Here is a 22279-nt window from a genome sequence, read left to right on the forward strand (position 1 = left end):
TCTATCTTATCTTGAAAGTTTTTTGGCTTAAAGCAATTGTCTACACATGATTACACTTGCACCTATTGTTGGGGAAGTGCTTCTGATATCTGTATACTGGAATGAGGCTTCATTCTTATAAGCTTTGTACAAAGATAATTCTAAGATTGAGTTGTTTTTATACTTATCATTTCTCTCTTTCTGAAGCCAGCTGTCTTTTGAATGTAAAGTTCAATTATGTTTTATTATTTAAGTTAAAACAGCTACACACACGCCCTATACATAAGGTTTTTCCATTCTCTTTGGATAAATGAGGACGCTGACTTTGAAAACTAGTTTTGAATCTTAGTTCTAAGTTGGACCCATAGTCTGTAATCCCTTGATTGGTTGGCTGGTGTTAGGCAGTCCCTCATAGACTAATTTTTTGGTTACGTGCTCATGGCTATTACAGTCTTTGACTTAGCCGATTTAAGAATTGCATGCCCAATCCACAAGACTAATTATATTTATGTTTATATATTTCCTATCAGGATCACAAACACTATAGAATGATAATATACTTATTGGCTCGAAGTATCAACAACCTATTAAAAATTTGGTCTACAGTAATGATTTTCTTGGACACAACTCCATTCCGGAACGTGTCTGTAACAATTGTATCACATTTTGCAAAGACTTTGATACATATGGTATTCATGTTTGTACTTGTGATCTTAGCATCATTGAAAATACCACAGTTCAAAAAATCATGGCTAAAGGGTTTAATCACATACCTAACTTTCCCAAAAACGCATATCTCGCTTTACTTAGTTGCTTAGCTGACCTTGTCAGTTCTCTCCGACTGAAGAAGACAGTCCTACTGGACTTAGTAAAATTGGTGGAAAAATATTTCTTCTAAAAAATCTCTTGGATTACTCCACAACTCGCTCTTGAATTTCAGAAACTTTCAAAAAATTGGTTCATAGTAGGACTGAATAAAAGCACTAATTGTCCCACTCTGATTTGCAAAAACCTAGCTTGGAGAGGAGCATATTCTCGAGTATCTGGGAAGAAATTCACAATACTTAACACATTCCTACAGGAGGTTACCAATAATATCTCAAGATACTTAGGAAATTTGTAGTCTATACTTCCAGTACTTTTTCCCACCTATAAAACTCATAAACATAAATTCAGATGGATATACGATGCCTCGAATAACATTTTTATGGATGTTACCAAAAATATTACCCTTTGTCTTGACCTTTTACTAACATAATTGAAATTAGTCTACGCTTCTAAAGAAAAAATATGGTATATCTTTTTGCAGATATACTACAACCTTGTTTGGATAACAAAAAACTTTACAAAGGTTACTCTTAACCTCCCTAAAGAGATTTTTCATCTTTTTACAACAAATATTACTCAATGCTACGAGAATATTGCCTTAGAAGGGGATCTAGGTCTTAAGGATGTCTTGTCTTAGGTTATCTAGCTTTTATTAATGCTAGGAAAAAGGGTTTCTTCTGCATTTCTCTATCCAGGAAACCTAGATGGATTAAAAAAACACACTCATTCCACCCCTTACACTTTAATGAAGAGAAGCTATGTTTAAACATACCATGGTTACTTGATAACTGCACCATTCTTTGTGGAGGACATTGCTTTAACCAAAGCCTAGGCATCCCCATGGGCTTCTCCTGCTCCCCTCTTCTGTGTAATATATACTTAGCCTTCTTCGAATACAAATGGTTTCTCAAAGCCATGGGTGATAAATATGATAAACTTTCACTATTTAGACATACTTACAGGTATATGGATGACATACGAAGCCTCAACAATAGGTCTTGCTCGTGAGGGATCAATCATTTATATCCCGACTGCTTAAAAATTGAACCAACTTTTGGACAATGGTTCACTACATCTAATGGCACTCCGATACAATTCCTTAACTTTTCTATTTCTCTTCATGTACCTTGTGTAGGAGAGTATGACCAAAGATTTTCTTGGAAAAGAGACCTTCTGAACCTCCCACTTATTGAATTCATAAAAAGGAACAATAATAGACCCCACAAAGTGGCTCTTAGCAGCTGTATCAGTCTGCTTTACCTAATTATATACTCCTTCTCCAACTACCTCCTTGCTTGGGAAGATATTAAGTTACTTATACACAAATATTGCCTTAATGGTTTCAAAATATGTGACATAATTTATAAAATTAAACTGTCACTCTCTCAGAATGACTAGCTTGGGTTACACTTTAACCACGATAATCTCATCTCTGTAATAAGGTAGTAGGCCCATTCACAATGGGGCTACTATCGACCAATCGTGTTTGGTGCCTGGGCTAGGGCGGGTACACACACACATTAGTACTTATCTTTCTGTTTATTTCCTAAAACAAGTATATCACCCCTTACTGCTATCATCTTTGCTATATATCCACTTAAGCTATATCTTAAAAATAATGCTTATTTTGGGGCTACATTGGGATGGAAACCCTAATGGGTTATGATGGCAAAACCACAAATGTGGACACTTTTTTAGCTGGCAGCTATTAACTTGGCTTAACTTTTACTCTACAACTATGCCTCACTTACCCCGCCATGCTAATGGCGCGCGGGCTGCTTTGCTCTACGGAACCGGACCTCATTAAAGACGGCTGTGTTTTGTTTCCCCGGTAGGAAGGGCACCTTGCCTACTCAATGCTTGGTATGATGTAAATACCACTCGCTACACGCCATGAGTAATCGTGATCTACCTTCTTCTATTTAAAGAGTGAGGGCGCATTCCGCCTCTCACTTAGCCTTGTGCGTGTTTTATTTGCGTAAACCTAAAAGTGTGGAATGTGTGTATTCACTCTCTGTTGTGCCCATTATGGAGTTTGCAATGAAACCTACACAGGTCAATTACTGTTTATTGGGCTTGGTATTTTGGTTCTCTCTCCTTTGTACATATTGGTCTTAAGGTGATATAAGCACCCGTGCTTATAGGTGGCTATACCTTGTGGCTTAGCCTGGTGAGGCCCACTGTGTAGGTGGCTAAGCTTGACAGCATGTGGCATTAAATGGTTGAATGGTATAACACTTGGTATGGTTAGGCTATGGTTTATTGATCCGGCTACTGTTTTCGGTTCTGAGAGCTCTGCTTAAACAATTCACTGTTAAAAAAAAAAAGAGGTGGCACCTTAGGTATTGGGGGTATGGGATATTTGTTGATTGGTTTGCTTTACAAAGGATGCCGCGTGGCCTGTTAAAACATTACTCTGGTGATTCATAAAGTGATGAGATGTCCTGCCGCGAACGCATACTGTTCATTAAAAAAAAAGGGGGATGGGGAGTTTCGCCCCAAAAGCATACTGTTTTGGATTTATTGATGGCACTAGTTGTCTACATAGTGTTGTTTCCTCTCACATGATACATGTCGCGCAGAGGCGTGTTAAACTTGCTTTCCCAGAATTGAGCACCATATTAGGAAGTTTTTATGGCTAATAAGTCATAGTGGTAAAAATGTATTACTCCTTGGTTTAATATCTTAAGGACCCATGCGTTGACAATTTTCTAATAAAACCTGATTTATGTCGGCAACTATGGTGCATTATGATGCTTGTTATTACTATGTTTATGATAGAACTCTGCCAATAAAGCTCTACACTGCCTGTATATGTTGTTTTGATGGGGTGTTACATTACACCTTTTGGTATTCACAAGTTAGGGTATAGTCTATGAGACTAGCCCCAAAGGGCGACTGTTCTTTATACTTCATGGTTCGACCGTCGATCTGGCTGATACCGTGTTTATATTAGGGGGGTTGCCCCTTTGTATGTATGCTAATCAATAAGGCACAATAATTTTTTGAAACTAAGAGGAATGAAATTAGTGTATTTTTTCTTCCCATTTGGCATACAAGCTAAGGTAGGTTGGATTCCATAAACCCTAATGGGCATATATTGTTCAAAATTTGTCCTGATAACAAAGACGAGTTTGATACTCTTTAACTATTAATGGAATTTTCTAGATATCTAAAGTTTTTTTGTTTTGGTTACTTTATGGCTTCATATACTTAAAAAGCAAGAGAAAGTGGAGCTTGACAAATCTGGCAAAGTAATACTCAAATGACTGATGAGTTGTTATAGAGGTTAAGACACTTGGATCAGAAAGGGTAGTGGCCTTCTGATCAGAATAATATGTATGCTATTATGATGATGAGGATAATTAGAAATATAATCTTTGGGATATTTTTACATAAAATTTGGAATACATGAGCACTTTGGACAATGGTTTTAAGTTAAAAAAGTTGTAAGATGGACATGGATAACAACTGGTATAGTCCATTGATACCTATAAAACACATCCAAGGCTAATGTATCTGTTGTCTTGTTTGGATGGATGCAGGTAAGGACTCTATCTTATCTGGAAGTTTTTTGGCTTAAAGCAATTGTTACACATGATTACACTTACACCTATTGTTGGGGAAGTACTTCTGATATCTGTATACTGAAATGAGGCTTTATTCTTATAAGCTTTGTACAAAGATAATTCTAAGATTGAGTTGTTTTTGTACTTATTATTACTCTCTTTCTGAAGCCAGCTCTCTTTTGAATGTTAAAGCTCAATTATGTCTTATTATTTAAGTTAAAACAACCACACACACACACACACACACACACACATTGCGAGTGGTACTTGGGTTCCCTAAGTTCAACATTCCCTTCCGTACTGCGTGTCCATGTTCAACTAGTCTCTCTCCCCCCCCTCTATCTCCATCAATACTCAACTCTGAAAAAGCTTACTCATTGCACCAAGAAGCATTTACTGCTGTTCTCCCCAAGCAGTGGGCAACAATGCCATCACATATGAGTACCACTCTAGTTGCAGCATGCTGCATCATTACCCTCATGCATGTCGCAAACAAGTGGTTTCTCCACCATAAGCAAAAAATGCACCGTCGCTTTGCGTTGCTACTACATTTACTAGCCATCGGCTTGGTTTGTGATAATGATAACATCGATCACGTCGCAATTCTTGCATTCATCGCGGCCGTGATGCAAGCCTTCTTGAAACTACGGCACACCCACTGGGGTAGGCGCCAATGTGGTCCGTGGTACATGAAGCCATGATTACTTCATTGATGGGACATGTACCGGGAATGGTGTCTACAAGACCTTGATCGCTTCAAGTCCTTCTTTCGATTGCCTTGTCCCCTCTTCGACCACCTCTTAGGATTGCTTGAACCAAGTTTGGAGCAAGGCCCAATACCGCCATCCTTGCTACTAGTTCAAGGGCACCAATTCATTGGCAATGTAAGGTGGCCATTGGACTCCTGGGGCTTCCAAAGGGTTGCTCATTGAAGTTCATATAAGAGAAGTTTGGTTGTAGGCGTTATTGAGTTCTAGTTCTAGGATAGATCTTTGAGGTCGCTTGGCCTCTACACTATCTCACACGGTCTCGGCGGGAGGGATCGAAGTTGTTCTTACCATGTTCCGTCCAAAATGCCACCACCCTTTAGTGCTGAGGACCCATGGTCCACCACACTACCTAGTTGAAATTCTACCACACTGCTTGCAGCATTTTACTGAATTTTCTTTCAGTCTTGAAATTTACTGAGCCAGAAATGAAGCACGGTGCTTGGTATGCGAAGTTGGTGGCGGGGTCAGCGCTTTGCGGGGCTGCTATGGAGCTTTTCATGATAAAAACAGGCTTCTGTGTGTGAGAATATTCCTTTCCTTTCTTTGATTTCTTTAACATCGCTTGTTCATGGGTTTAAACCTGAGACAATTCTTCATTCGTTCTGTCAAAAACTGCTCCCCCTAACCCTTTGAGTTTTAGTGGCCAAAGCTTAATCGAACCATGGTATCATTGGGGTCTCACTTTGCCTATAACGGCATGCTTGTGGACGCCTATGACAGAGGCTTTGGGATGGCTTCGATGCACATTTAGGTGGTTACTGATTAGAGATCTTTCATAGAAGCCCCTCAAAACTTGACTTGCATTTGCTGATGCCAGGATCGATGTGATAATGAAACAAGATGGTCAGGTATTTGACACATATTTACTGTTGATGTCTTCTTGAGCGCCTAACTTTTTGAAGAATATGGCCTGCTTAGAAGCCATTATATCCATCCTACATGTGCTATGAGTTGCTTAGGGTGTGGAGCATTGATTGGAATAAATCATGGGCATGAATATTTTTATGACCTTTGCTCACACCATCTATATGCAATCAATTTCTTAACGCCAATGGGAAAACCATTAACTTTTTTCTGGTTTAATAAGAGCACCACTGATCACGCAAAATCAGTCGAAAGCCTCCCCCAAGTCATACTAATGGAAACGATTTCCTTGTGAAGAGCATGTTCCGAGAACTATGCCATTTAGGGAGCGACTATGACGTGGTCTTTGACTCATATGAGCTTGGAGGCTTTGTCAGTAGCCATTTCAGAAGCGAAAGAATCTGACGGGAGCGAAGTTGTGGGAGTGTGTCAATGCTTGGATTTGAAAATTTATTATGCTCAACAATACACCATATGTTATTAATCACATATGATAGATGAAAGACGCGAAGATGATTTGGGATCGGCTTGTCTCTTTATGTTATCAAGTGTCTCCGATGAAGCGAATTACTTTGGCGGTGCAATTGCGTACCTCGGATGCCAAGCAAACATCCATGAGGGACCATACCAACAAGAAGCAAGAGCTCCAACAAGACATACTTCATATGTGCAAGAAGATTAGTTTGGAGGACATGTTTTTCAGCCACCAGGAGGGGGAGATTTGGCTCTTATTCGTAGCAAAAACATCACTAGTTAGGGTGGTTTTGCATCCAGAGGGGATTAATCAGTGTTTGCTTCTTTTTTGTTGCAAAGAACTCTTGTGTATCAACGTTTTTTCAGCCGGTTTTCGAGGGAGAAGTATTGGATGAGATATGGGTTGCATTGTTAAAGATTTCGGGTGATTTGAGAATCAAGTGCAACGGTTCGTGCCGGGTGCCTTCGTAGAATTTCAACCAGCTGATTAGAGACGTTTGTGCGGAAAAGGGGGCTGATTTTGGATGGATTCGGGTCTCTTTCTTCCAAGGAGTTGGAGACGCTTGCAAAGCTTCAACAGGCTTGGGTTCGACTTAATGCAAGGATCTAGTCTTGTATCTTCCTCAATTGTACACGGTAGGCACTTGGACATGTTGGAGTATTGTCACTTGCACATCTAACTCTATGTGCACATGGACAAGCTGCAATGCCTACTTTTAGGTCAGCCTAGGAAGTGTTTTGACACCCTTGTGAGTCTGTACACAGTCCCACAGTCTAGAAAAGAATCAGTCATTGCATGAAAAGGAACCTCTCTCTGTTGTTAATTCTCTAAGCATGACACGCATTTTGTGCATGATAGAGATTTGATTATTTGCAAGGATCATCACGTCTTCAAGTTGCTCCAATTTGTACGGAGTACACCTTGGAGTGAGCGTCAAGCTAGATGGTTCCAGGCTTGTGAGCAATTTGGTGGTTTGATTGATTGTGTTCTTAGTAAAGCTAACCCAATTGCAGATACGATCAGTCACGCAAGACCGATCTTGGCTCTCGAGTCGAGGTCCACACTGCACAGTACCCATTTAGGAACTATCTTTTGTTTGCATGTTAGTTAGTATGCATTGTTAGAGTCTCTCATTAGTGAGGGTCTTTTGTATTTTTGTCACCGTCTTTGTGTGTTACCTTCTCTTAGGCAAGCCATATTGCACGATGCACATGATGCACTTACGAATGTGGGCACAGAGGCATGAATACCACTTCAAAAAAGATAGAAAGATTCTTTTATTGGCTTAATATGCGAAAAGATGTGTTTAAGTATGTCACACAGTGTTTCATTTGTCAAAAAGTAAAAGCTCCTAGGGGTAAGCAGCAGGGTCTTTTGATGCCGTTGCCTATTCCCGAAGGCCCATTTCAAGACACTCCCATGGATTTTGTGACTAACCTTCAACCTAGTTTGCATTCAAGGAATACTCAGTGTTTACCCATTGTTGATTGTTTCAGCTAGTTCTGCATGATAATTCCTTATAAGGCCACAATCATACATAGCACAAGATGTAGTACGTTTGTTCATTAAGCACTGGTATCCCCTTTGTGGTTTGCCAAAGTCGATTGTGTCAAATAGAAATGTCAAGTTTACGCCACATTTTTGGCAAGCACTCTTTGGAAATTTTGGCACTAAGTTGAATTTTTCATCCGCATTTCATCCACAGTCCGATGCTCAAACTGATCTATAATCAGTTGACTTTCAATGTCTTAAAGCATATGTGCATGATCAATAGTCTCATTGGGAGCAGTACTTCCTGCTAGTTCAAGCAATTTTGAATGATTCCTATTCCAGTGCTGTTGGTAGAACTTGTATGAGGCAGCATTCGGGTGAAGGGTTAGAGATGGCGGTGGCAGACGTCTGTCAAGAAGCCGTCCCATCCTTAGGATCTGAATCCTTCTTGCGGTCCCGCTGTCGTTTATAACATTTTACTGCAAAACGACCTTGTTTTCTCACAATAGGTACAAGTAATGTCAAGGCGAGAAGGTGTACAACCAGGTCCAGACTGTCCGGGAGCACTACCACCCCTACTGGATGTAAAGATCAATGCAGTAGCACCCCTAGAGGCGTGTGAGGTGGCTCTGTCCTGAATGTGCGAAGCTATCTGCTGCACAGCGAGTAAGAGCTCCTTCCAAGTGATAGGAGTAGGGCGCGTGGAGGTAGTAAGTGACTGGAACAAGGAATCATAAGTGTTGGGAAGCTTGAGCAGCAACAGAGTTGCCATGGCCTTGGAAGAGATCTGGTGACCACAAGCTGCTAGCTCATCACGGAGCAGAAGCATGCGGGATATGAAGTCCTGGATAGTCGGAAATGATGAGACCTGTCAGTCCATCGAGTGCGAGGATCCTTCCGGGTGTCTTCGCCTCGTACATATTGCAAAGGAAACCCCATAGCTCATGTGCAGTGGTGTGAGAGTGTAAAGACGTCAACATGCTATCTGCACAGTTGATGAGTAAGAAAGAGTAAACTCTGCAATGGTTCAGATTCCACCGATCCACCATAGCCTGTGTAACCACAACACCCGATCCGCAAGAAGCAGTACCGTAAGAAGAAGTAGATGAGGAACTAGCACGTGTACCTACAGAAGAAGTGGTAGGTGATGTCACAAGACGGGCACCACGTCCAATAGAAAAGAACAGACTGAATAGACTTTTAGCACTTCAATAACAACTGAACTGAAAGAGACAGAGCACACGCGACACGGAGTGACCGAATGTCACCCCGGCGAGTATTGGCCCCAAACCTTGGCGCCCCTTTCGGTATTTCTTTATATTGCATCAACATAGTACAAGCCGGTACTCCACGCTCTGCACCTTCGTCCAGAAGCATGCCAGAGAATGAGCCCATGGCCTCATATTTAAAGGCCCTAGGCCCAAAAGCAGTTTACATGAAAAGCCTTCAAACTCAAAAGCATCTGGTCTAAAAGCGGATGCCCAAAAGCTACCAGCGTGATTTACAAAAATCTGTACAACTGCCACGTCAACAACGCAAATCCCAGAAATCCGTACAGGCTCCCACGTCAGCATGCAAGCGCGAAATCCAAAAATCCGTACAATCTGCCATGTCAGTAGGCCAGCGTGAATTGCGAAAATCTGCTGCTTCTGCTTCTTTACTTAGGGTTTAGGCCCCTCGGCCGGTGGCTCCGTTCTTCAGTGACTTGACATGTCAGCAATTTGTGAGAGTTGATGATGTCGATGTAGGAGCACCATATGCAGGAGCAAGGCAGGGACACACGGCACTGGCAGGATCGGTAAGCCAGTCCCAAAGGTCCAATTGCATAAGCATCACCATGATCTTCATCTTCCAGACGACAAAGTTGGAGCTGTCAAGCTTTTCGCCGGGAGGAAAGATAGGCATGGCTGGGAGTGTTGCCATAGGTACAGACAAAAAATCAGCAAAGAAGTCTCGTGTGCAAAATTAGAAGCAAAGGCGAGGATAGGATCGGAAAACCACGCTGGATAGAACGCCAAAAGACCGTGAAGTAGGGGGTACGCGACGCGAGAGGCAAGGGAAACCCGAAGGGATGCCGATAAAGGTGCTGTCCAAACCTGAAATTGCAGCAAAAGGGAGCTCGAAACACCGCGAGGATGTAGGGGTTTGAGCAAAAACGCCAGGTGATGAACACCGGATGCCGAGATTGGTAGGTGAGGACTGTAAATGCACCAAAACAGGCTGAAAATCAGTAGATAGGTGGTCGGGAAATCGCCGGCAAAGTCACGTGATGGTTCAACTTCCAAGTGGGAAGACCAAGGGGCAAGGAGCAGGGCTCTGGCTGTTCGAGATCGGCAAGAAGGAAGCGCTGAAGTGAAGGTTAAAAAACGCTGGTCCAATGGTGTCGTGGCTGCCACAAAAAAATGCAAGAACGGCTGGCTGCTGTCGTGCCCAAAAACGCTAGGGTATAGGGCTGAAAAACGCAGATTAGCGGGTTGCTGTCCTGTAAAAACGCTAGATCCACAGGCTGGCTGAAAACACAGATGCAAGGGAGTCTCTCCTGCAAAAAATGCTAGGCCAAGAATGGGAAAAACACAAGGCAGAGGAGAGGGTAGGTGGTGGCGATGAGGCAAAGGTAGGGAGGGGCGCTAGCAAAGGATGCAGAAGAAGATGCCATCCACCAAAAACGCAAGGGCTGAGAGCAAAAACACTGGATCCCCAAAAAAAAAAAAAAACGCTGATGGGAAAGAGGTGATTCTTCGCGATGGAAATCTCTGTAGACTTCTCCGAGGTGTAGGTGATGGTAGATCCAAGCCTAGAGCTTTGATACCATGTCAGAGTGGCAGCGGAGAGAGAGAGAGAGAGAGAGAGAGAGAGAGAGAGAGAGAGAGAGAGAGAGAGAGAGAGAGAGAGAGAGAGAGAGAGAGAGAGAGAGAGAGAGAGAGAGAGAGAGAGAGAATGGCGATGGACACACAAGAGACATATGGAAAAGGCTGGCAAGCCCCAATAACTCTAGATGGCAAAACTGCTGTGTACAAGACACCCCCCCCCCCCCCCCCCCCCCCCGTATGTAGGAGAATAGGGGTAGGTAGGGCTCCAAGAATGAGGCAGAACACAAAGATCATCTGCTTCAAGTCTTTCAGGCATTACGAGATCACACGTTAGTGATTAATGCAAAGAAAAGTGAAATTTTCCTATCAAAGATACACTTTTTGGGACACATTGTGTCAGTAGCAGGAGTGCAAATGGACGTGGCCAAGATAGAGACTATCCGTGATTGGCCCGATTTGAGGAATGTCCATGAAGTTAGAAGCTTCTTGGGACTGTGAGATACTTGGAGGATTCATAATGCATTGCATGTGAGTCTCTTGAACCGTGTTAAGGGTGATGTGCCTGATGATGGGGAGCCTGATGAGCAACCCGAAGTGGAAGAAAACGAGGAGATCCTTGTTCCTGAACAGATTTTGGGACATAACGATACGAAGAAAGGTAAAGTCCGAAGGCGGTTCTTGGTTTAGTTCAAGAACTTTCCTGCATTTGATGCGAAGTGGATGGAGGAGGACCACCTAGCAGATACTCCTCGGATTGTGAAACTTTACCTCGATGTTTTGGTTTAGCATAGTCTACTCCAAACGGAACCCAGAAACTCAGCTTGGCCGAAGATCTGGTGCAATGGGATGCACAAGAGGGGAGTTACTCCGCTCGTTTGTCAACAGATGCCTTGATTTTGATACTAAAGTCACTGATGTCTCTTTGAGCTTCAGCGATACTGAGAGCTGACAGTATTCTGCTGGATGACTTTATGAAATGGAATTCTTGATAATGAGACTGATTTGTTCTTGAATTCTTTTGAGTGCAGGAACTGATAGCCGAAATGACTGCAGCATTTTGCTCTGATTGATCTTGAATAGACATGGTTGCAATAGGGGTTAGTCAATCGGACATCGTTGAGGTCCCAATTGGACCTAGATGTGATTGCTAGCTACATTGCCGATAAATCATGGTCTAAGATCCGAATGAATGTTGAATGTCATGTGATGTCCTGTGATGTCTGGTGATGTCCTGTGATGTCGTGTGATGTGACTGTCGATTTTGTACATGTGCTAGATGTGTGTTCCTAGTACGTAGGTACTAACAGTCAGTGTCTGCTAAGACGGTTTATGGCTTTTGTCGGTTTTGCAGGCGTAATTGCGGTCGATTACAATGCTTTCAAGAGGGGGGTATGTCACAAAGTGATGACGTGGCGGACAACAGAAACCCTAATTTTTGCCAGAAACCCTAAAATTCCTGCAAACCCTAATTTTTGTCAGAAACCCTAATTTTCGTAAATCGCGGAGGCTAAAAAATAAATAAATAAATAAATAAATAAATAAATATATATTGGAAAATGATGAGCGACTCAAATTTCGCTTTTTCTCTACTTAATGAGAAAGAGAGAGAGAATGCTTTTGGTTTCAAGTTTTGACTCTCTGTGAGAGAGAGAGAGCAATTGCTTTTGATTTGAAGCTTTTGGGGCTCTGCTTTTGGGCATCCCTTGTAACCTTTAAATTAGTGGCGAGGGCCTCACTTCTCAGAGCATCTGGACGCAGAGTCTGAGAGTGAAACCCTAGCCTCTCTCTCTTGTACTTTGAACTGATTAATATAAAAGAAATACCGAAAGGGGCGCCAGTCTTTGGGGCCAATATCTCTAGGCATGGAACTCCGCCGGGCCAGTGCAAATCTATTCTGATCTGTGAATTGTTTTGAAGTGGTTATTTGGTGCTGTCGCGATTGATTTTTGACTTGGAGTGTCCAAGTCTGTTACACTCCGTGTGTTCCTCTTTTCACTCATTGAGAGCGGACCGTGCACTTAGCGGCCGGCCAATCAACGTGAGGTGGGAAAAAGCATCCTTGGTGTGAGCGCAAGGCCGCCAAGTGGTGTGCCCGTAGGGAAGAGTCAAGCTTGGGTAAGAGAAAAGCCTTCTCTAACGCAGATTGCAAGCTAAAGAAAGAACCTCAAGAACCTCAAGAACCCTAGAACCACAAGAATTCAAGTTGCTCGTGAACTTAAGTACCCAAGATCTCAGTGTATGGTTATTGCCTGAAGCGGATTGGATACTTTGCGTGAGGGTGATGAGCATGTAGGTGGTGAAGAAGAATTTTTCCCACCAGGAGGTTTTCCGACCCTCCCCCTTCCCCACGGTTTGCACCAAATCCTATGGAGCCTTTGGTCAAGATGATGATGGACATGATGCTACAACAAGAGCCACCTTGGATTGCTACCGTGATCAAGCGTGCTTGGCGGCCGAGCAAAGAAAGCCAACCTTGGATCGCGAGCATGATCAAGCACTCTTGGCGGCTGAGGAAAGAAAGGCAATCTTGGATCGCAAGCGCGAAGAGAGAAAGGCAGAATTGGATCACGAGCGCGATGAAAGGCGGTTAGCCTTGGAGCGTGAGCGCGAGCAAGCGCGCTTGGCGCCCGAAGACAGAAGGGTAGCTGAAACGGGCTGGTGGGGCGGTAAGCTTTGGCTTTCACCCGAAATTCTTTACTTTACTCTAAAGAGAGAGAGAGAGAGAGAGAGAGAGAGAGAGAGAGTACTTTGCAAAAGGAACCTACGACGGGAATTAACACTTAAGCACACACATGGCTCGGAAGCGAGAATGCTCCGAGCAGATGCCGACAACCTGTAGGCCCCAAAATTGGTGCCCCTTTCGGTATTGCTTTTTACTTTGAGAGAAAAAATTACAAAGTAGAGTCCTGGGATTCTTTACGTGTATCGAGCTAGATACCACCTGTTTTGGCCAAATTTCGGCAGCATAATAGCCCCAAAACTTGTGCGAAACCAATTCCCTTGTTGGAACTCACTGCCACTGGCATAAACCCTCTGATTCTGCCCAAAAACAGTAAATTCAGCTCGCTGTATTTACTGTTTTTTGCCCTGTTTTCAGCCCTAAACAGTCTCCGAACTCTCCTCTGTCAGTGGGGCATTGTTCCCAATGGTTTTGGCGTCCGTATGGCTGAAAAACAGTCAAAATACAGCGCATAACCAGCGCTGAAATTGCACCTGTACGGTGAGGTTATCACCCTCAGCGGTGCCTGCTTTTGGAGTAGCAGTTAGCTACTCTTGTTCCTGCTCAAAGAGGCTCTTGCCTCAGCACAAAAGCATGAAACCACACAGCTGTACATCAGTCAAATGAAAAGCCCTATTGTGGGGCATCACATAACTGCATGTAGGGGAGAGAGAGAGCAATGTGTAGTGTGCAGGTCATCACTCCTAGCACCACACTGTACATAGAGTGGAAAGGAAGCACGCGATAGCTCTTAACCTGTGAGACAGGTTCTCAATGTAAGTATCCCCCCAGCATAAATCAAGTGCCCCCTCTTCTGCGCTTGACCTGTAATGCATTTGTGAACAAATAGATGTAAAAACGGGAAGATTTCCATGGCTACCAAAACTTGCGTATCGTTGAAAATGCAGCAAAAAAGCCCTGTAAACACGCATCTGATGCCTTTCAATGCTGAAAATGAGCTCCTTGGTCCTAGGTGATGTCATGGGAAGCTAAAAAATGGAGAGAAATGTCTGAAAATCAGAGTTATCAGCCTCCAAAACTGCTCCAAAAGGTCAGTTACGAGTTCTATTCTCCCAAACTTGGTAAATTGGCCAAAAAGTGCCACTTGGCACTCATGTATGCAATTTCCCCACATTGGGCTTCCCGCTTAAAAATCTCTTAACTGGTACATTAGTTGACTTTGCGGCACAGTAATAAAATGTTCCCCTTGTCATTCTGAAGCTAATGACGTGAACAGATTTCATGGCCCAAAATAGCAGTTTTTAAATTTTAGGGGATGCTTCCGTTGGACTCCCATTGGTCATCTGACCATCAATGCCCACTGGACCTACATCCAAAAATGCAATGTAGCCGAGCTGTCGGGTACTTTCCTTTGGTGACCCACCTTGACTTTATGCCTTTATTGAGTTCACTTCCTAGTATCCACCAACTTGCTAAGTGCGATGGGGGGACCTACATGATCTTACACTAAGCCTAGACATCCTCTTACTATACGAATTCCAGTGCCAACCAACTTCCTGTTTGTGGGTGAAACTACCGTTCACGTTGGCCATACAATGTCCAACCGTTTGCAACTTCAAAAAGAGGGTCTCAAAAATCAAACAAAAATCATTGGAAAGAAACCAACAACTAAGGTTAGCAGTTGCCACGTCCTCGTGACATACCCCCCTTTTGAAATCGCAAACGTCCTCGATTGCATACCATAAATACATGCCACTGATGGTCTTGTGTTGTTAGCACTCTTTTATCATCGCATGTATCCACAAGAAAGGTCGTAACACATAGATACGAATGACTTAGTGAGACCTTCATACTTTTGTCATTTCCATCTATTACATTGAATTCATATGTACATTTGATGTGCTAGCTTTATCATTACCCCTCCTTTGCACACGTTGGGTTAGGGCATAGGTAGGCTGTAACCCAAAGGCTTCAAGGTAAAGCTGCAATACATTTGGTGACTCGGACAGTCCATGCTCGTCCATCCACTTTTCATCCATAGGCGGATAGTTCTTGAACTTCACCAAATAGCGTTTTGCAACCTGTCCCTTAAATTTTTACCTTTGCAAGAGGCTCTTGCCTCTGCAACGAGCATAATTCCACAACACTGTAGCGTACTACCCACGACCAAGTAAGCTCAAATTTCAAGATGATTTATCAATGCGTCAAAGAATCCAAGCAATCGCCTTAGAGAATTGACGAGCAGCGTGCCACTTGGCAGACCCACATCACTCCCGTAGGAGACCTAGTGGCCAATCTACCTGCTATCTCATCTTGGTTCGTACTTGCAAAGTTCAAACCCTCAAAACGCAGCAGAAAATCAGCCCTAATTTGACCACTTTTTGGCAGGGCGAACATGCGGAATTTCCTGTCTGTGTTGTGAAGAGGAACCCTCTTCCATAATGCCCTTCCCTTTGTCGGCCGTAGTATAATCCCGCGTACCTGTACTTTGTGTCCTTACCCAAAACAACCAAGGCTCACTTCTTGAGGAAAAAGTGATTGATATCTCGGCAATGGAACCTTGAAACCGGCCCGTGGGGCTGTAAGCTTTGGCTTTCACCCGAAATTCTTTACTTTACTTTAGACACACAGAGAGAGAGAGAGAGAGAGAGAGAGAGAGAGAGAGAGAGAGAGAGAGAGAGAGAGAGAGAGAGAGTACTTTGCAAAAGGAACCTGCAACGGGAATTAACACTTAAGCACACACACGGCTCGGAAGCTAGAATGCTCCGAGCAGCCGCTGATAACGTGTAGGCCCCAAAAATGGCGTCCCTTTCGGTATTTCTTTATACTTTGAGAGGGAAAATTACAAAGTAGAGTCCTGGGAATTCTTTACGTGTATCGAGCTAGATACCACCTGTTTTGGCCAAATTTCGGCAGCATAACAGCTTCAAAACTTGCGCGAAACCAATTACCTTGTTGGAACTCACTGCCACTGGCATAAACCCTTTGATTTCTGCCCAAAAACAGTAAATTCAGCTCGCTGTATTTATTGGTTTTTGCCCTGTTTTCAGCCCTAACCAGTCCCGGAACTCTCCTTTGTTAGTGGGGCACTGTTCCCAATCGTTCTGGCGTCCGTATGGCTGAAAAACAGTCAAAATACAGCGCATAACCAGTGCTGAAATTGCACCTGTACGGTGAGGTTATCACCCTCATCGATGCCTGCTTTTGGAGTAGTAGTTAGCTACTCTTGTTCCTGCTCAAAGAGGCTCTTGCCTCAGCACAAAGGCATAAAACCACACAGCTATACATCAGTCAAATGAAAAGCCCTTTTGTGGGGCATCACATAACTGCACGTAGGGGAGAGAGAGAGTAGTGTGTAGTGTGCAGGTCATCACTCCTAGCACCACACTGTACATAGAGTGGAAAGGAAGCAGGTCGCCGACCTGCTCAGAAGTCAGCAACACCACGCTCACCAGGTTCGCCCTGGAAGGCTATTGAATTCTTGACACTAAAACACCTGCCAGTTCCGCCTCTACAAGCTACGCAGAAGAAAAACAGCAGCGCGGCGCTGTCTGCAAAAGCAAAGCTCGTCATCTTTTTTTGTTTTGCACCCGGTTCACACCCAATTAACCTTTGTGTAATTTTGGTCTTTGACCTTTAACCAAGAGGGTCCTCACATAACTTCTTTCCTCTGCAAGCCATTGTTCCCGCAAGCCTATTCACGCTCGGCCTCATCCTTGTGTAGCATGCCAAAATCTGTGGTTGCTTTTATAGGTGAGTTTCCTTGCAATGCAATCATGCTAGCAAAATCCAAGCAAATAAAGAAAATCTCCCCTACTTTAGGTTTGTGTGATTCACATGTATCGGACATTTGGGTATCGGGGTTTGCCGAAGGGTATGAAGACAATGTTTTGGACGAATCAATTGATACACTCTTGATAGTCGAGGCTATGGTGGAGCACTATTTCAATAGGTTGCCTATGCTTGCTGGTGGCTGGCTAGTACAATCAAGTTGTGGCTGGGATGAAATGGATTCACAATGTGTAGATGGATCGTGCATCGTGGAAGCTATTTGGAGAATAGATGCCAGTTTTTGCTTGAATTTGTTGAAGCAGTATCAAAGAGTAATGTACTCTAGTACCAGTTTGTCTTTATGTTATCACAAATTTGTCAGAATTTTGTCTATTGTCAAAACCATCACACTTTTCAATCAAAGCCTTATTTTAGCTTATAAATTGTCAACTATTGCCATGATAAGTTGTACGTGTTATAGACACTGCCACACATGAGTGGTAAGACCTCCCAAATTATCAGTTTTTTGTTCAAGTCCCTATTTTGTTCCGCTTCTCATGAGGTTATTGGGTACACCTTAAACCCAAGGTTTGGCAGTGAACCAAAAACTTCATTTTTAGTAGCTAATTTTTTGACCTACACCCTATCTGTTCAAGGGGGGGTTATTATCATAGCACCAGGTTATGGATACACCAAAAATTCTTTGGTTGTGAGAGAACCTAAAACTCATGGTTGACAAGTATACCAAAAACTCGAGGTATCATGAAACGGTCTGTCTAGTTCGGGCTTGAGGGGGGGAGTGTTAGGTATGTCAAGCCTGTGGGCACAGCCTATAGAGCAGGCAGTTCCAGTTTGCATGGTTTTTTGCATGGCAAGTATGCCTTATATAGAAAAGGCTTTACTCAATAATATAGCGTGAGTTTTTTTACTGCTTACTGTAGTGTCGATTTCTCTCTCTCTCTCTCTCTCTCTCTCTCTCTCTCTCTCTCTCTCTCTCTCTCTCTCGCTCTCGTTTCTTTGTAGGCTCCAAGCCATGGCCTCTCACCGCCGGCACCCGCCATAGCTGTGTGCTCATCATTCACTTCTTCTATTAATGCAATCAGAGAGCACACTAGTGTGTCCGAAGTTTCTCACGATCATGACGATGCATCTCTCATATATTGTTATGGTTATGGGAATGGTCAACGCATTGTGGTCTTCTGTGATTTTGGTAGTATGCATGATGTGATTAGCGACTTTCGCGTGACGAGTGCGAGTCTAGAAGCTCAACACATTGATCCCATTGCGGCCTCTGGGTTTGCTCCTGGCATGCACTCTTCGTTTACGCATGAATGTCCTGATGTGACCGTGCCCATTCAAAATATCCGTTTTTGTAGAAAGGTTTTGATTTCTCCTCTTTAAGGATACGATGTGGTTTTTGGCATTAAGTGGTTTAAAGGTCATAATCCACAAGTATGTTGAAAGAAAACACTCTCAGTCTCGCAGTTGAAGGAGCACCTCTCGTGGTTCTTCAATGTGACACTAAGATTCCATCTATGTCACTAATCTCTCACTCTCATGTTTTGGACGAGGACAAACCATGTAGTCTCATTCTAGAGAAGCATGATTTGTTGCATGACAAAGAATAAGAAAAGACACATGACACGGAACTCGAAAAAGAACAAGAAAAGGAGACTCTGAGTCATTCCTTTTCCAAGCACGACACACATGTTTTGCATGATAGAGATGTGATTGTTCACAAGAATGATGGTTTAGATGATGCTTTTTCTAGTGAAGCTAACCTCATTGCAGATACGATCAATCACGCAAAACTGATGTTAGCTTTCAAGTCAAGGTCCACAGAACCCACTCAGGTCGTATTGTGTGTTCGCATGATTAGTCAGCATACATTGTTGGAGTGTTTCATTCGTGACGATTTCTTGTATTTTCGTCACCGTCTTTACGTGTTCCCTTTTCACAGGCATGCCGTATTGTACGATGCACATGATTCACTCATGAATGCGCACGGATGTATGCGGATTTTTCTCGAAAAGAAAAAAAGTTTGCATTTAAGGAATCCACATTCCATATCTCTTCCTTGGCATGAATAGTCTCAGAAAGAGCACAAGAAAGATTGACCATCAAGCATCGGCATTTCCATTGTGATTTGCCACAGTTGATAGATTTAGATCAGAAAGTCAAGTTTCGACCCCATTTTTTGCGTGTTTTTGGTGAAGGGTTTGACACTCCGTCAATTGGTTCATCTCAATTGCATGCACAATCATTTAGGAGGAATAGTATTTATCTAGTTACTCTACATGGAATGGGTATGTTTATGATTTTGCGTTGGAAGTGGTTTCAGGAATTTTCCTCCTTGGAGATTCTTGAAGAAGGTGGACCTACGTCCATAGACACAGTTGGAGCATTGAAGTAGCCACAGATCACTTTGTGCTGCTTTCGGCGCGGCCCAAAGAAGCAAGCATTGCAGACCTTCATGAAAATAAAGTATCGCACGACCCATGTATCAGAGTAGGCCGGGAAGAGTCCTTCTCAAGATTCCAGACATTGTTGGCGCTCTCCCTCGGTGCCATACAGTTCGGTACCAGTACCTCACTTTGAAAAGGAGGGGATGTCACGTGCACATCTAATCACCCCCATGTGCATGTGGACAAGCTACTTGAGGTCTAGGGTTCAGGTTAGCTTAGGAAGTGTTCTGGGACCTTTGTCAGCCTGTGCGCAGGCCGTGCATGTCCAGGCACTTAGAGGAGTTACATATCCTCTGGTTGCACACAACATGATCATCAACATGATAGTCAGTACCCATCATAAGCATTTTACAGTACACAGAACCCATTTTCCCTATTTTATCCATTTTTCACTTATTATTAATAAGTGACTTTGTTGGGAAACTGGGTAGGGCAAAATTTGCTAAGCATCTATAAAAGAAACTAGCGCTAGCACTATTTGGCAGAAGAGGCAGCGGAAGTCCACCAACTTACAGTGCACCTTCTTAGCAAGACTGGCAGGTGACCTAGCGTTTCCCGCCAACAACAGATCAAGACCAGCGTTTTGGCTCAGATTTAGCCTAGCATTTTTACCAGTTTTAGATCAGCCTTGGTGTTTTGCAGATCCTAGATCATGCCTAGTGTTTTTGCAGATAGCATCAGCGTTTTGCAGATTCTCGGCGACAGATCAGTCCCTAGCATCAGCGTTTTCAGTTTTCAGCACTTTAGACTGCACAAAACCAGTCCCTAGCTTCGCAGATCTCACCTACCCGCAGGAGATCCTCGCCGCACCGTCAGATCAGCCAGCGTTTTCAGATTCAGCCCGCTGTCCGCAGATTTTCAGCATCTGCGTTTTCAACGTCGCCATTGCCGTCCTCGCCGACACAATGCCAGAATTCAGCAGTTAGCAGATTTGCAGATTTCAGCCCCTAGTGTTTTCAGATTTCAGCCTGTCTCGTCGTCGTCATCATTGTCGGCAAGTCCATTGCATCTAGACCATTGTACCAGATTTGTGCAATCAATAGCATAGACCTCTCTCGCCATAGAGAGGGGGGCCCTTGGAGGAGGGTTTGACAATCGTCAGGTGTCGTATTCTTCTCTCTCTCTCTTTCTCTCTCAGTTTCAGCACCTTCGTTCATAGTGTCATTCACTTTGTTTGTGATCATTTGCACTCTCTCACTAAAGGAACGGAAGGCTCTCCCTTCCGTAAGTAAAAGGAACCCTTGAGCACAGTTCGGAGCACTCATCTTGAGCAAAGTCCAACATTCACTTCCGCTGTACCTTACAAGCCACTTCATCAATGCTAGCAGTGTCCCTATCACAGAATATCATCAGCGATTCAGTTTTCAGCCCTCATACCATCAACGTTTTTCAGTTTTCAGCCTATCGCCGCCACCGGCGATAGCGGATCAGCCCACAGCCTTGTCGCATTCACAGATTCTAGCAAGCACCCCTATCGTTTTCAGCATTTAGCTACAGCCTTGCAGTTTCTCATCTCATCCAAGTATCATCATTGTCGTCGCATCGTCGTCATCAAGCATCTCAGCATCTAGAACCATTGTACCAAACTTGATGCAATCTAAAGCAAATACCTCTCTAGCAATAGAGAGGGGGGCCCTTGGAGGGGGGTTTGGAATCCGATCTGGTGTCGATCTTCGCTCTTGATTGAGACACTGCATGGTGCAACATCCGAGGCATACCCACACACGCAGCCGGGTCGGAGGCGACATTCTGGGAGCATGCCCCAGAATAGTTGGTATGATGACGAGTGCAGAGAGATGAGAGCCCAGCTCCAGAGAGGTCTTCTATTAGGAGTCATCACTTACAGACAGCTCGGATTGCTTCCCGACATGGCGATTCTTTCATGAGCTCTCCCCTTCCTAGTGATTACTTCTCCTGATGTGTGGGGACCAGTATGCGACATCGTTATATACAGTTCCTAGACATGACCCCCTTCTAGATCCTACAGAGCCATGTCCACCTACCAACACCTTCTTTACCACTGAGATGGTAAAGAGAGCCATTGACAGGATGAGGACCAGCATGGCGTATGATCATGATGGTCTAGTAGCAAAGCACTTTATACATGCTAGAGATATGCTGGTAGAGGTTCTTGCAGTGTTGTTCAATCGTGGCATGTGTGAGGGGTTACCTTATTATTATTATGTTGGGCACACATTGGCACGGTTGTATGCATCCATTCTTCGGCAGCAATTGAGTAATTGGGTAGAGGGTGAGGGTGTATGAGCAAAGGGCCATGCCGGTTTTAGGAGGGGTTTCTCCACTCTTGATCATATTCTGACACTTGGAGCCATCATTGAGGAGGGCAGGTCACATGGGAGACGGATTTATTGTAGCTTTGTGGATTTTCGCAAAGCATTTGACATGGTACCAAGAGCTCGATTGATGCGTAGACTGTAGGAGATGGGGGTGCCCATAGTGTTGATTTGGAGGATTACGGCTCTATACAGATCAATGATGGGACATGTACGCACCCCGAAGGGGATATCTGATTTAGTTTACTCCATCATTGGGGTGAAACAGGGTTGCCCATTGTCT

General features: G+C 43.7%; 1 protein-coding gene and 1 pseudogene across 1 annotated transcript in view; both read left to right on the forward strand.

Annotated features, from left to right (window-relative positions):
* The first annotated feature begins 5384 nt into the window (after nucleotides 1–5384).
* Nucleotides 5385–22279, forward strand: part of LOC147463076 (DNA mismatch repair protein) — a 38650-nt gene continuing 21755 nt past the window's right edge. The window contains exon 1 of the mRNA XM_086487138.1: nucleotides 5385–5662. Within this exon, the coding sequence (XP_086343264.1) occupies nucleotides 5572–5662 (91 nt within the window). The 5' untranslated portion in view covers nucleotides 5385–5571. The remainder of the gene's footprint in view (nucleotides 5663–22279) is intronic.
* Nucleotides 17396–20112, forward strand: LOC147463077 (uncharacterized; annotated as a pseudogene).

This window comes from Adiantum capillus-veneris, chromosome 2 (genome assembly GCF_014529385.1).
Source record: "Adiantum capillus-veneris isolate H3 chromosome 2, ASM1452938v2, whole genome shotgun sequence".
In the NCBI taxonomy this organism is placed as follows: domain Eukaryota; kingdom Viridiplantae; phylum Streptophyta; class Polypodiopsida; order Polypodiales; family Pteridaceae; genus Adiantum; species Adiantum capillus-veneris.